Source organism: Bactrocera dorsalis, chromosome 5 (assembly GCF_023373825.1).
Source record: "Bactrocera dorsalis isolate Fly_Bdor chromosome 5, ASM2337382v1, whole genome shotgun sequence".
In the NCBI taxonomy this organism is placed as follows: Eukaryota; Metazoa; Arthropoda; class Insecta; order Diptera; family Tephritidae; genus Bactrocera; species Bactrocera dorsalis.
In genome coordinates, this window is record NC_064307.1 from 43,549,471 (window position 1) to 43,564,711 (window position 15,241).

Sequence of the window (15,241 nt, forward strand, 5' to 3'; positions counted from 1 at the left end):
TGTGGTGGAATGTGTAAAACATTTCCACAAGTATTTGTATGGACAACGATTCTTGCTGAGGACTGATCATGCAGCATTAAAATGGTTATTACAGTTTAAGAATCCGGAAGGCCAAATTGCACGATGGATCGAAAGATTACAGAATTACGACTTCGAAACGGAACATCGAAAGGGGATTCACCACAAAAATGCGGATGCATTGTCACGTCGCCCTTGTCCACTGGAATGTAAACATTGCTCCAAATCAGAGGGAAAAGAAGGTATAATCGACGTGCGATTACTGAATATAGAACCTGAAGATGATTGGACTCCTCATCGCATCAGAATCAATCAGCTGGAGGACCCTGATCTTGCAAAGCTGGTAATGGCCAAAGAAAATGGGGTACGACCACCAAAGGAACAAATAAGTAACGAGAGTCCAACGGCAAAAGCATATTGGGCCCAATGGAACAGCATAAACCTCGTTAATGGATACCTTCATCGTACATGGGAAAGTGAAGATGGCAAACAGTCTCGTCTTCTGATCATAGTACCGAAGTCCATGATCCCAAAAGTATTGAAAGAATATCACAATGGACCTAGTGGAGGGCACCTTGGAATTACAAAAACTATAGAGAAGATTAAACAACGGTTCTACTGGATCGGTTGTCGAGATTCCATAGCAGAATGGATAAGTAATTGCGTAGAGTGCATGACAGCTAAAGGTCCTAAAGCCAAAAGTCGCGGTAGGCTACAACAGTACAACGTGGGATCACCATTTGAACGAGTCGCAATGGATGTTGCAGGTCCGTTCCCAACCAGTACGGCCGGAAACAAATATCTACTGGTTGTCATGGATTATTTCAGTAAATGGCCAGAAGTATATGCCTTACCAAACCAAGAAGCGAAGACAGTAGCCGAAGCGTTTGTAGCAAATTGGATAACAAGGTTCGGAGTGCCCGTCGAATTACACTCAGATCAAGGCAGGAATTTCGAATCTTCCATTTTCCAAGAAGTCTGTACATTATTGGGCATCCACAAGACACGGACAACAGCGTTACATCCACAATCAGATGGAATGGTGGAGAGATTCAACCGAACACTCGAAGAACATATGCGGAAAATCGTTGATAAAGATCAACGGAATTGGGACAAGTGCATCCAGATGTTCCTGCTGGCGTATCGTTCAGCGAAGCACGAGACAACTGGTTACACGCCAGCAAAGATTATTTTTGGATCTGATCTGCGACTCCCTGCTGATCTTAAGTTTGGAACGAATCCTACAGCTGTAAGAAATGATGGAGATTATTGTTCTGCCTTAAAGGAAGAAATGAATGAATTGCATCTAATGGTAAGACAGCATACGCATCTGATGAGCAATAAGATGAAGGACCGGTTCGATCAAGCGGCAAATTCAAAAGGTTTTGAAGAAGGTGATCTGGTCCTGTTGTACAATCCACTTCGAAAGAAAGGCTTGTCCCCGAAACTGCAGACAGCCTGGGAAGGACCCTATATGGTGATGAAACGACTTAATGACGTGGTATACCGCATACAAAGAAATGGAAAAGCACGATGTAAAATGAAAGTAGTACATTTGGAGAGGCTCGCCCCATTTGGTTCAAGAGGATTTGTGCCTAATCGGGACGATTAGGCTTTAGTGGAGGGCAGTGTTACAAAAGTAGTATTAAGTTATATTTGTATTACTATATGCATCCCTGATTATGAACAATAGCTGTAGGTATATGGAATAGCATTTGTCTTGTTGTAGACATCTGGCGCCACGGCTGTCTGCTCGTCGAAACAATAGACATCTGGCGCCGCACTGTCTGCTTGTCTAGGTAAACAATTGCTGAGTCTGGCGCCGCGACTGTCTGCTTGCGTCTGGCGCCGTATAGCCGTATGTTCTGGTAATTTCCAGACGCGATATTCTAGAAGGACACGTCGGCATCAGCGAGAAGGGCGTGGCTATATAAGCCGTGGCAGCGCCAACGTAATCAATCAGTGCTAAGAGTAAACTGCTATAGTGTAGACGAGTTGTGAAATAAAGAGTTGTTGAATTAAATTAAACAGTGTTGATTTTATTTGTCAATCCAGAGATACGAACCTAACAAAGTAAACTAGTAAGAGTAAATTCGTAACAATATTTAAACTAATATTTACTAATTAATATTTTATAAGAATAATATCCTTGCTGCAATGAACAGCAAATCTGTTGAACTTATTCGATGTAAAAATTCCGTTTAATTCAATATGCAACTTTAAAAAGTGAAAAGATATCTTCACAATATTTGCCAATCAATATATAATATATATAACGTTACAATTTCCGGACAAATTGTTCTGCTCAGAATTAATTTTGTTTACTTGTGCTTCCAACCAACGTTGACATTTTTTCTTCTTTCAGAATTTCATTGAACTGCGTTTTAATTCATTTTGAGCTCATTTTCCGTTTTAGATATATCAACATTTATAACATATCATTTATTCATTTATAACATATCAAAAACTGCTGATCTTAAAAATTTAGTATCCACTCCAAAACACATCATAAAACTCAAAATCATTTATTTATTCTTAGGTTAAAAATATATTTTATTGATTGTAGTACATTTTACAAAAACTTCATACATACAATCTTAAAACGAGAAGAAAGAAAAATTATATTTTGAAAAATTATTAATTGAAACTGAATCCTTATGCCAAACATTATTTTTATAACATAGTTTCAGGCGTAGTACCTATACGGTACAAAGTTACCAACATATCTTTTCTTCTACATATTTGTGCTTGTATTTCACATATTCGTGTATTTATATGCTATTGTTTATTCAATTTTAGTCATCTGTTCGGTAATCTACAGTTAAACATTAAGTTTATGCGCATAATATCTATGTACTATATATTGTAGAGTTGTTTTTAATGTTTTGCTTGCTTTTTTGAATCTTTTTCTATTACTTGCATATAATTACAAATTATTACATTACATAAGTCAAGACAAATTTATTTTTTATGTAAATATACAAATATGTACATGTATGTACTTGTGTTCATGTGTAAAAAGGAAAAGTTATTAGTCACAAGCAAAATTAGTAAAATAGTGCGCTTTGTGGTAATTTTGTGGAACAAGTTTAAAAGAGTTGTAGACCCCGAATCAATAAAGGCACCCAGTAATTGCTTTCTCCATGACAGCTGCATCTAAGTATCCAAAACAGACGGTCAACAACTCTAACCACAACAGTTATGCCGGGGAGAAGGATTGTATGCTGGTAAAATATCAACAATTAACACTATGTTCGGCTAAGCCAATGCCGCTAAGGCTATAATAGCATCCCCGTTACCGAAAATAACCTTAATTTATATCCGGAACTTTGTCTAACCTCAAAAAAATTAGCAGAAATAGCAAAATTTAACATACCCAAACCGAGAATAAATTAAAGCCGTTAAATCGCATGATATTGGCGTCCACTTGACTGTGCCATTTCTCAAAAATAACGAGTTGCCAAACTTTGAACTCAATGTGTTCAGATTTAGATTTGGAACATGAGGCGGCGCACAGTCTTGTTCAAAATAAGGATCGTTCGCGTTGATTTCTTCAAATTCTAGAAAAAAAGTCGGTAAACATCGGTCAAATATGGCGAGCCGCAATACCACAATTCCCAGCAACCGCTAATTTGTGTTGTGAATTTTAATCACCTCAAATGCGAAAATTATGTTTGTTGACGAAGCTTTTAAGGGGTATTCTGGTCTAGACGCATGAATTTTAGGCATTTTTTAAACAAAGATAAAAAAATGAAAAACATTTTTACTATCCATTTTTTTATATGTTTTTTATTGACATTTTAATAATATAAAAAAAAAATTGCTAGAAAAAAACAAAAATTCGTCGAGATACAGTCCGGTGGAGTGGGGGCTTAAAAAAAAACGGTGTGTCCTGGTTGACGTGATTTCAACTCTTGTAGAGATTTAAAACACAAAAAACAAGAAGATTTTTCATTAGTAAGGATGTCGTTATCGGGTTGACCATTACAAAAAAAAAAAATGGCGTCGACTTGAAAAAAAAAATTTTTGACCCGATTTTTTCGACCTTTTCGAATTTTTTAAAAATACTTCAAATAAAAAATTTTTGGAAATCCAAGGCAGACACGATAGAGCATTGTATAAAGAAGATATATACCAAATTTCAAAGGAATCGGTTCAGTAGAACTTGAGGTATCATGTCAACCACCTCAAAAAAAAGTAGTTTCGAGAAAAACGCCTTTAAAGTTTTGGAAACGATCCTGGTGAACACGGACGCTACGTCACGAAATCGGCTGTATCTCCGAAAAGAAGTCGAAGTTTGAAAAATCCTTCTAAGGTCATATTTTTGAAAGTCTAAACTTTCAAAATATGCAAAAAAATATATTTTTTCAAAATCCTACACCAGAATACCCACAGAAATCAGAAATGAGCCTCATCTAAGAAGATAAATTTTCGTTAAACGTGAATTTGTGATATTTTCGAAGCGTGCGAATTTGCGTAATAATCTTGGACATTTTCGATGCATTGTTGCGAAGTTATACATGACGAATAACAAATTCCTATGCCCGGTTTCACAGTCCATACTTAAGTTGTGCCCAAATAAAATCTTAGCTACGCTTTATTGCAGACTGAGTAGTCGTTTGCGTTTCACAGTCAATGCTTAATTTCTATAAAATTTTATTATGATATATGGTAACGTTACGGGCAACATATGTTTTACAAATATCATTTATAAAAAATATGTTTGAAATATTTAAATTATAACAGACAATACAATGTGCGTTTCAAAGTAAACAGGACTGTAAAAAAACAGAACAAATGGTTTCTTCGGCAAAATCAAATAATTTTATTCAAAATAGTCTCCTTCTGATTCAATACAGCTTTTGCACGGTCCATAAGCATGTCGAACGAGTGTTTTAGCTCGTTGGCCGGTATGGCCGCCAGTATGCCGGTGAAAACCTTTTGAATGGCCTACGTCTGCATAACACCTTCCTTTCATCGGCAAATGCATTTTTCAGAAGAAGTCACACGGTGTCATATCAGGTGAATACGGGGAGTGGTTAATGATTAAAATGTGATTTTTGGTCAAATAATCGTCCTTCGAATGTTGGATTCTCTGCTATGTAATCATCGCCAATTCAATTGAAACGTTTCGGTAAAAGTTATACCAGTAGTCGTTTGCGTTTCACAGTCAATGCTTAATTTCTATAAAATTTTATTATGATATATGGTAACGTTACGGGCAACATATGTTTTACAAATATCATTTATAAAAAATATGTTTGAAATATTTAAATTATAACAGACAATACAATGTGCGTTCCAAAGTAAACAGGACTGTAGACAAAAACAGAATAAATGGATTCTTCGGCAAAATCAATTAATTTTATTCAAAATAGTCTCCTTCTGCTTCAGTACAGCTTTTTGCACGGTCCAAAAGCATGTCGAACGAGTGTTTTAGCTCGTTGGCCGGTATGGCCGCCAGTATGCCGGTGAAAGCCTTTTGAATGGCCTACGTCTGCATAACACCTTCCTTTCATCGGCAAATGCATTTTTCAGAAGAAGTCACACGGTGTCATATCAGGTGAATACGGGGAGTGGTTAATGATTAAAATGTGATTTTTGGTCAAATAATCGTCCTTCGAATGTTGGATTCTCTGCTATGTAATCATCGCCAATTCAATTGAAACGTTTCGGTAAAAGTTATACCAGTTTCAAAACAAAATTTAATGTTGGCTCTTTGTTCGAAGCTCATTTTCACACCGATAACACAAACATACTGACACTTAAGACGCAATAACTTCACTTCTAATCGCTGAAATGTCATGGAATTCTCACTGGACAATCAATATAGATAACACCAGTCGACATATAGATGGCGCCACTAGGGGCGCTAGATTCAAAAAAGTCCCGTTTACTTTGGAACACACCCAGTAAATACATTTGCGAGGAAAGTTATATCGAAAATGGATGAAAACAACTAAAGGACCCCGAATTTCGCCGCTAGAGGGTCGGAGCATCTATTTGAACTGGTGGAAAACCAATCCGATTACATATTTTTTCACGAAAAATAATTTATTATTTCTTATTATTAATAAAGAACTTAAAATTCAAAACAATTAAAAACAAAAAACAGTTGTTACTTAAGCACTGCTTAAGGCTCCCATTTTCAGTACTTAAGCATAACTTAGTGTGAACTGTAAAACAGTATTTTCTGATTTTATCTTAAGCACAACATAAGTATAGACTGTGAAACCGGACATTGCTGTTTTTTGCTCATAGTAGTATAACCTTTAAACTGTTTAATAGCTTTTCAAACATTTTAACGCATTCTTACATATTTTTAATTTATGAAAAATCGAAGAAAAACTATTTTTTTAAATTATTTCTGTTCCCAAAAGCAATTTATTAATTAAATAAAGTGGAACAATTTTGCAATTGTTGTCCAATTTAATATTCCTCCTAATTTGGCTTATGTGTGTGCACATGACATGTTTGCGCATGTACTTAACGGGTGATTTTTTTGAGGTTAGGATTTTCATGCATTAGTATTTGACAGATCACGTGGGATTTCAGACATGGTGTCAAAGAGAAAGATGCTCAGTATGCTTTGACATTTCATCATGAATAGACTTACTAACGAGCAACGCTTGCAAATCATTGAATTTTATTACCAAAATCAGTGTTCGATTCGAAATGTGTTTTATCGACAAATTTTGTTCAGCGATGAGGCTCATTTCTGGTTGAATGGCTACGTAAATAAGCAAAATTGCCGCATTTGGGGTGAAGAGCAACCAGAAGCCGTTCAAGAACTGCCCATGCATCCCGAAAAATGCACTGTTTGGTGTGGTTTGTACGCTGGTGGAATCATTGGACCGTATTTTTTCAAAGATGCTGTTGGACGCAACGTTACGGTGAATGGCGATCGCTATCGTTCGATGCTAACAAACTTTTTGTTGCCAAAAATGGAAGAACTGAACTTGGTTGACATGTGGTTTCAACAAGATGGCGCTACATGCCACACAGCTCGCGATTCTATGGCCATTTTGAGGGAAAACTTCGGACAACAATTCATCTCAAGAAATGGACCCGTAAGTTGGCCACCAAGATCATGCGATTTAACGCCTTTAGACTATTTTTTGTGGGGCTACGTCAAGTCTAAAGTCTACAGAAATAAGCCAGCAACTATTCCAGCTTTGGAAGACAACATTTCCGAAGAAATTCGGGCTATTCCGGCCGAAATGCTCGAAAAAGTTGCCCAAAATTGGACTTTCCGAATGGACCACCTAAGACGCAGCCGCGGTCAACATTTAAATGAAATTATCTTCAAAAAGTAAATGTCATGAACCAATCTAACGTTTCAAATAAAGAACCGATGAGATTTTGCAAATTTTATGCGTTTTTTTTAAAAAAAAAGTTATCAAGCTCTTAAAAAATCACCCTTTACATATATGCAAGAACGGATTTTTGTATACATACATAGGTACATATGTACATATGTGCATATAAAAACAATAATGGCAAAAAGGTATACGCTGTTACTACTGAACAAAAGCTCGTAAATGTAAATATGTATATATGTACACGTTAACACCAAATTGTCCACTTAAAAAAAAAAAACAAAACGTTATAATATTTTTAGATTTTTTATTACAATTACTAAACATTAAATGTTAATTTGCTACTAACTAAATTAGTACGTTTTCTTTGCTACAATCGTCACATTATTTTTTTATCGATTTTTATTATTTTTCAACGTTTAAATTATGGTACAAGTAAATATATTATAAAATAAACTGTGTTATATTTTATTATTTATTTTGTATAATTTTTTTGTTTTTTTTATTTTTTATATTTCAATTAATTATTTTTTATTAATTATTATTTTTTTCGATTCATTTTTTTTTATATTTTAATTTTTTCAAATAGTTTTTATTTTGTTAATTTTACTTTCATAATTATTTTTTTTTTTTATAACTACACAGTGAGCCTTTCACTAACCTAACAGTTGTTATTTATATTGTTTGTATATATTTAATGTTAATTAGTGTTTACTATTTAAACATATGTATATAATATTTATGTATAACTAATTGTGCTTATCATTCGCAAAACATGTACATATACTAAATATACATATGTACATACATATGTATTGCATATACATAGTTTTGTTAATAATATTTAGCATATTTTTGCGCGAAATTCATGCAAGTAAGTTGCGTGCTTATGCTTAGTTTACACGTACATATTTATTTTTTGTTTTCACATTTGCATTGCTTATTGTTTATATTTGTGTATTACATACTTTTAAAAGCTTAATTCCATTAATTCTTTTTTTGTCAGCTTATATCAGTTTATAATATTACCGCTAATGTGTGTTTCTTTAAATAATTTTTCATTGCTTTTTGAAGCAATTTTGAGACCTTGCCTTGTTTGAAAATTTTAGTTATTGCTATAAAAGAAAAAAAAAAATATTTAACACAATTTTAACAAATTAATTTAAAAAAAAAATATTTTTTTATTTAAGAAAATTTTAACAAAAAATGTGAATTGTGTAAGTTTTGACACGGTTTTGTTGCATTGTCATACTATTTTTGTATTTTTTTATAGGAAAAAAAATTTTATTTGCAAATTTTTAACAAAAACATTAGAAACTTTTAAATATTGACTAATTTTCTAAATTTCTTCTATTTATGTATAATTTTTTAGTAAAAAATATTTTATTTCCCCAAAATTTTAACAAAACTATAGAACATATTATATATGGTCGGTCACATTGCGAAAATTTTGTTATTGCATTTCTTTAGGAAAGTGAAAATTATTATTTTTTTTAACAAAAACAGAAAACTAAATCGTATTTTTGCATGCTTTTTTTCAATTTTATTTATTTATTTAAAATTAAATTTTATAAATTGTTTTGAGGCCTTTCTTCTTTCTTCTTTTTTTATTTTTCAAATTTAAAATAATATATTTTTTATTTTAATGAATGTACATATAGAATATTGTAAGACTGGTTATATTGATATATGTATTTGTTTAATCCGCTTTTGTTTTAGAAAAAAGAAAAAAATTATTAGCAACAAAAAATTATTAAACATTATTATTTGCATGTTTTTTACAGTTTTATTTATTTAAAATAAATTTTTTATAAATTTTGTCTGGTTTTGAAGCGTTTTTTCATTTTTATTTTCTAATTATAAATATTTTGTTTCTTTAAAAGCTTAACAAAAATGTAGAATATTGTAAGTTTTGTTATATTATTTTTTTGAAAGAAAATTTTAATTTAATTTTTTCTGAAAAAATTTTGAATTTTTGTTTAAAAAATATACTCGAAATTTTTAATTTGTTTTTTAAATTTTTTATTTTATGTTTTGGTTTTTTGTTTTTTTTTTAATTTTTGAATAAAAAATTTAATAATTGCAATTATATGTATATTTTTAACAACTTTTATTCTAATTTTTATTTATTTATTTTTTTAATATTCGTTAAGTTTTCTTTTCATAAAGTAATTTCAGTTTTGTTGCAGCGTTGCAATACCTCCTCTTTTGCAGCGAATATGTTTTAGTATTTTTAAAACATATATAAATAAATAAATTTAAGAAACTTTTTATTGAAAAATTATGTTTTAGCAATTTTTTCAATAATAAGTTTCTTACTTTTTATGTTTTAGTATTTTTTCCCAATAGAAAGTTTCATAATGCTTACCAATTTTAACTAAAATTTGCAAATTACATATGTATGTATATGTACTTCAAAAATATTTTTCCCTATAATATTTTTCTTTCAATTAAATCTTATATTTTTGTAAAATGTTAACAAAAAAAATAAATATTGTAAGCTTGCTAAACTATTTTTTTTGCATTTTTTGTAGCAAAAGAGAAAAAATAGTTTTTTTTAGAAAAATTGAAGCTTTTTTTGCAGATCGAAAATTAATAATTTTATTATTGTTTTTTTTTCTTTATATATTTTATTTTATTATTTTTATAGTAAAAGAAAAAAATCAGAAAAAACTTAATTGGTTTATTTTTGCAATTTTTTATAAATTTTATTAGGTATATACAGCTGCGATCAAATTTTTATTAGTGTGCGTTTTCTTATTAAAAGAGAAAAAATAGTTTTTTTTCAGATCAAAAATTAATCATTTTATTTTTTTTAAATTTTTATTTTATTTATATTTTTAAGCTTGCTTAACTTTGTTTTGCCGTCTTTGTAGTAAAAGAAAAAGACAATAATATTAATTTTGTATTTATTTATCATTTTTAATTAATTATTTTATAATTATTACTTCATTGTATGTATATTGTTTTCATTTCGTTTTAACCTTTGTTGTCATAAAGTAATTTCAGTTTTCAGTTTCGTTTCCAACGTCGCAATTGTTTTGTTGTAGTGTATATTATTTATTGAAATTTTTTTTTATTTCTTTTATTTTTTTTTTTTTGTATAAAAGAATGTGCATTTCAATTACTTTACTAATTGTTTACAACGTTTTCTACTACGAAAATTTCAAAATTTCCCAACTACACTAATCATGTCACAAGCTTTGTATTATTTAAGCCTATTTGTGTGTGTATTTGTTTTTGCTATTGGCATCTCTTTTCCATTAAATGTATTTACGTATTACACAAGTCTATTTTCGTTCAGTACACCACACAAAAGGAACAATTTCATTTGAACACTGTTTGTGAGCCTGTTTCACCATTTAATTATTTTATATTTTTATATTTTTATTTTATTTTTTTTTTATTATTTGTATTTTTTAGTATTTTTCACTAAGTTTTACAACATGCAAAGTTTCGCTGTGCGTTTTCATATTTTCAATTTTACACTTCAACACTTAAGAAGGCAGATTACATAGTAAATCACATATGCGATTTAGTCTCAATAGATTTTTACTTATGGTATGAGTTCGAGGCTTAGAGGCTTAAGCTAACACTTCTAACACCTACAACGCACCCATATTTACGTTGTTAAATTCAGTGTAGTTGTGTTTGTTGATAGTGCAATTCGTATACAAATTTTGTGGAATAATATTCAATTCTCCATTTATCGCTTCCCAACCGTAATTTTTGGAAGAAATATTTATGATTTTTTTGTTTTAATTCCGTAGGCATTGAGTAAGCCCCGTTGATCGCTCACAACTTTGGCTTGCAAAAGCGTTTAGAGTGAAAATTACATAAAATTGTTGCATGCAGAGGCTGGACAGTCGCAGACACATACATATACATACATGTTTATATATGTATGTATGTATGTGCTTGCATGCATTAGAGCAAATCGCTTTTGTTTGAGCTTTGAGTATTTTTTTTTGAACACAAATAATTTGATGATGAGAAAATTATTGAAAATTGAGCGCTTTTATTCAAAAAGAGTACAAAAATTATAAATTTTTTTTTGTGACAGTCTGTGCTACCAAAAGTGCACATGTATGTGTGGAAAATAGATTCCTTGAACTTAATCATGTTTGGTTTTATATAAGTAACGGTTTTTAAGCACTTTTATACTATGGACATTCAAGTTAATTATTTTTATTGTTGTTTGTATGCATGCGCAAGTAAGAGTAGCAGTGTTATATGTATACATATATGAATCTAAGGTTGTAGAAAGATTAAATTGCCTATAAAAATGTAACTGTTAATTTTCTTTGCGTTGTCAGCGCCTAAATGCTGTTATTATCCGATTCAATTTTTTTGTTTTGAGCAGTTTATTTGAAAAAAGTATTAGCATTTGTAGGCAAGCTGCATTTAGGGTCATAATTGCAAAAAAAAAGGAAAACAAAAGGCAAATATATGGATTTTTCGGATTTGGCACTCTGTAAATATTTTTTATATTATTTTTTCGGCTTCAAAAGATAAATTTTAAAATCAAAAAACAAAACTAAACATGCTTAACATACTTAAAAAAATAAATAAGCAATATTTTTACAATTTTTAATTAATAAAAATTATAAATATAAAAAAAAGAGATGATTATAAAATATTTTAATTTTTATTTATAATTATTTGCCATTTAAAAAATTTATAAAATTTTTTTTAGTGAATCAATTAAATAAGAATTATAAAAAACAATAATAATAATAAAAAAAGTAATAATAAATAAAAAAAATAAGAAAAAAATAAAAGAGATGATTATAAAAAAGTCTAATTTATATTTATAATTATTTGCCATCTAAAAATGTATATTTTTTTAATTAATGAAACTGTTGAATATTATTTAAATACAATAAAATTGAGCAAATATATGAAACTAAATAATAAATAAAAACAAGAAACCCGTAATCAAATATAAAAAATAATAATAATAAAATAAAAAAATCAAATTATTTTATAATAGAAATAAAAATAATCATAATAATAAAGATAAAAATATTAAAAATCAAATAATTATTTATTTAAGAAAAATTAAAAAAACATAATAAGTCGTCATATACATATAATTTAAACAAAATTAAAAATATAACATTATAAAGTTACTTAATAAAAAATTTTAAAGAAAAAATTCAAATATAAAAAATATTAAAACACAGTTGAACGTCCAAAACGCGAATTTCTATAATTCAAAGTTCTCCAAAACTCGAACTCTGTAATTAGCAATTGAAGTCAAATTTCATACAAATTTCCTTCCATAACTCGAAGTCTCTCTAATTCGATGTTTTTTTAAGGATTATTGTAAGGCAAGTTCAACTGTAACACAATAAATTAATAATTAAATTAAAAATTAATTTATTATAAAGTTATTGTTTAAAAAAATTCAAGAAAAAAAACAGTGTTTTAAAAGTAATTTAATTTTATTTAACTTTATATAGTTTTATAACTAAAACATAATATTTATTACATTTATGGTAATAAAAAGTCATGAAACAAACATTACATTGAATTTTTAAACCAAATTAGTAGTATTTGCACAGAAGTAGTGACAATTTAAAACATAACGGTATGAAATATACTTGCAAAATTATAAAAAAATATTTGATTAAAAGAAAAATTGCACTAAGCATATAAAAAACTTAATATATTTTTAAACAATAAAAATTATAATTTTTAGATTTTTTATATATCTTTATATCTACAGCTGCTTTATGAAATAATAAAATAAAATTAAATTAAAAATTATTATAATTAAACAAATTAAATGAAAAATTATTATTATTATTAAAAATTCAATTAAAAATTGTTATAATTAAAAAATAATAATTTTTTTTTCACAATTTCAATAAAATTTTTTACAAATAGAATTTTTTTTATTTAAAATAAATTAAAACAAAATTATTTTAAATAAAAAAACATTTTACACACGTAATATTTGCGATTTACTTTGTTATAAATTAAAAATTATGTTTAACCAAAGCAGATTTAAAGTAAGAGAACTATTTTAAATATTATTTGCTAAAAAAAATATTTTTAAAATTTAATTTTAAATAACATTTATGATTTATTTTGTTATAAATTTAACATTATTAGTATCCAAAGCAGATTTCAAATAAAAGAACGATTTTAAACATTTGTTTATTACTTTTGTTAAGTAAAAAGAAAATTACTGCAAATATGTTTTTATAATAGTTTAAATTTATGTTTTAGCAAAAAATTAAATAAAAAAATATGACAGAAATAAAAAATTAAAAAATAGTTAAACAAATAAGTAAATAAACATAAACAATTCCAAAAAAGTTGCACAAAAGATAAATAAACATTAAATATTAAAAAAATTGACAAAAAAATTTAAAAAAAGTTGATAAAAAATTAAAAAAAATTAAAAAAAGTGTGTTTGAATTTTTGATAAATTATAAAAATATAAAAAAAATCGGTGATATTTTAACTTTTTACTTTTTTTGACTATAGTAGCTTTCAAATGCTAATATTTTTTGTGTATTTCTATTAAATTAAATGGTAAAAAATATTTAAAAAATCAAACGATTTGTATTTTCACATATTTATGTAACACACATGCATCGTCCTTTAATATTTTTTCAATTGTTACATTTTCTTGTTCACAAATAAATGTTATATTCAAATTTTTAATTTAAACACCTAAGAAACACACATTCTTACATTAAATAAATTGGTTATTTTATTACACAAATTTTACGAATATTTTAAAATAATATATAATAACAGTTGCAGCAGCACATTATTTGTGAAAATCGTATAGACGGCTCGAATCATAACACCTTTTATACAATTTATAAATATTTGCACAGTTTTTTTTAACTGAATATCTCTTAATATTTTTTTTTTTAGTTTGAGTACTTAAATTTTATGCTACTTTTTCCTTACTCAAAATAAACAGAAAAACTACTTCTTGTTCTTTTTCCAAAAATTATTTTCGAAATTGTGCCCGTTTGTTTAGCTCCTTTTTTCGTTTACACTTTCACAAGTTTGTTCACAGCTACAAACTACTATTAAAGCTTGAAATGAAGCACTCCATTATATATATTTTTTAAATATACATATGTATGTATTTTTAACATCATAAATTCGCTAACTATGCTGGCATTACATAGTTACTGCTTTGTGCGCCTGAAAGTGTGCTATTATTACCCACTACATTTTGAGACAAATGCTTATCATTTACTTTTTTGGCCGTTAAGCGGCTGTACATTTTACATAATAGCATTTACATACAAACTGTGGTATGTTTATGTGGCATAGGTGCTTACTACATACATGTATATGTATATTTATTGGTATACGCTAAAGTTTCAAAGAGTTGCACCCTATATATGTTTATATATATGTATGTGTATATATACATATATATATATTTATATATCAATTTCAAGAGGCTCATTTGCACATAATGTGTGTATGTATGTATCAACACACTAGTTTTTAATTATTATAAATATGTATACATACATATATTTATATATATATGTATATACTTCTTTTTGTTTTTAATTATTATTATTTTCATTTCCTCTTCGCCTGCTTCGTTTACATAAATTAATTATTATTTATAGTATTACTAAAGTGAAACAACTTTCCGTTTGCATGCTCCATATATAATTATTGCTGCCTGCTGATTGCTTGCCGAGGGCTCTTGGCTGCTCTAATTTAGCTGCTGCTCAGCAAAAAGCTTGCAATCGGGACTAGTAGTGCTGCGGTGGCAAGCAGTTTGCCGAGGCCGCTGTGACACGTCGCCGCGTTCTCTTGACGTGGCAGTATGTCGTTGTTGGTGATCTCGGTTGGGCCCAATGGATCGAAGGGCGATGAGGTGGCACCTGAAGGTAAATGCATAAGTAAAA

General features: G+C 28.7%; 1 protein-coding gene across 2 annotated transcripts in view; it reads right to left on the reverse strand.

Moving 5' to 3' along the window:
• Window positions 1-13,924: 13,924 nt before the first annotated feature.
• The window catches only part of LOC105229099 (division abnormally delayed protein), a 239,096-nt gene continuing 237,779 nt past the window's right edge, over window positions 13,925-15,241 (reverse strand). For both annotated transcript variants that reach the window (XM_049458722.1, XM_049458723.1), the window contains exon 10: window positions 13,925-15,217. In XM_049458722.1, coding sequence (XP_049314679.1) covers window positions 15,051-15,217 — 167 coding nt within the window. In that variant the 3' untranslated portion in view covers window positions 13,925-15,050. The remainder of the gene's footprint in view (window positions 15,218-15,241) is intronic.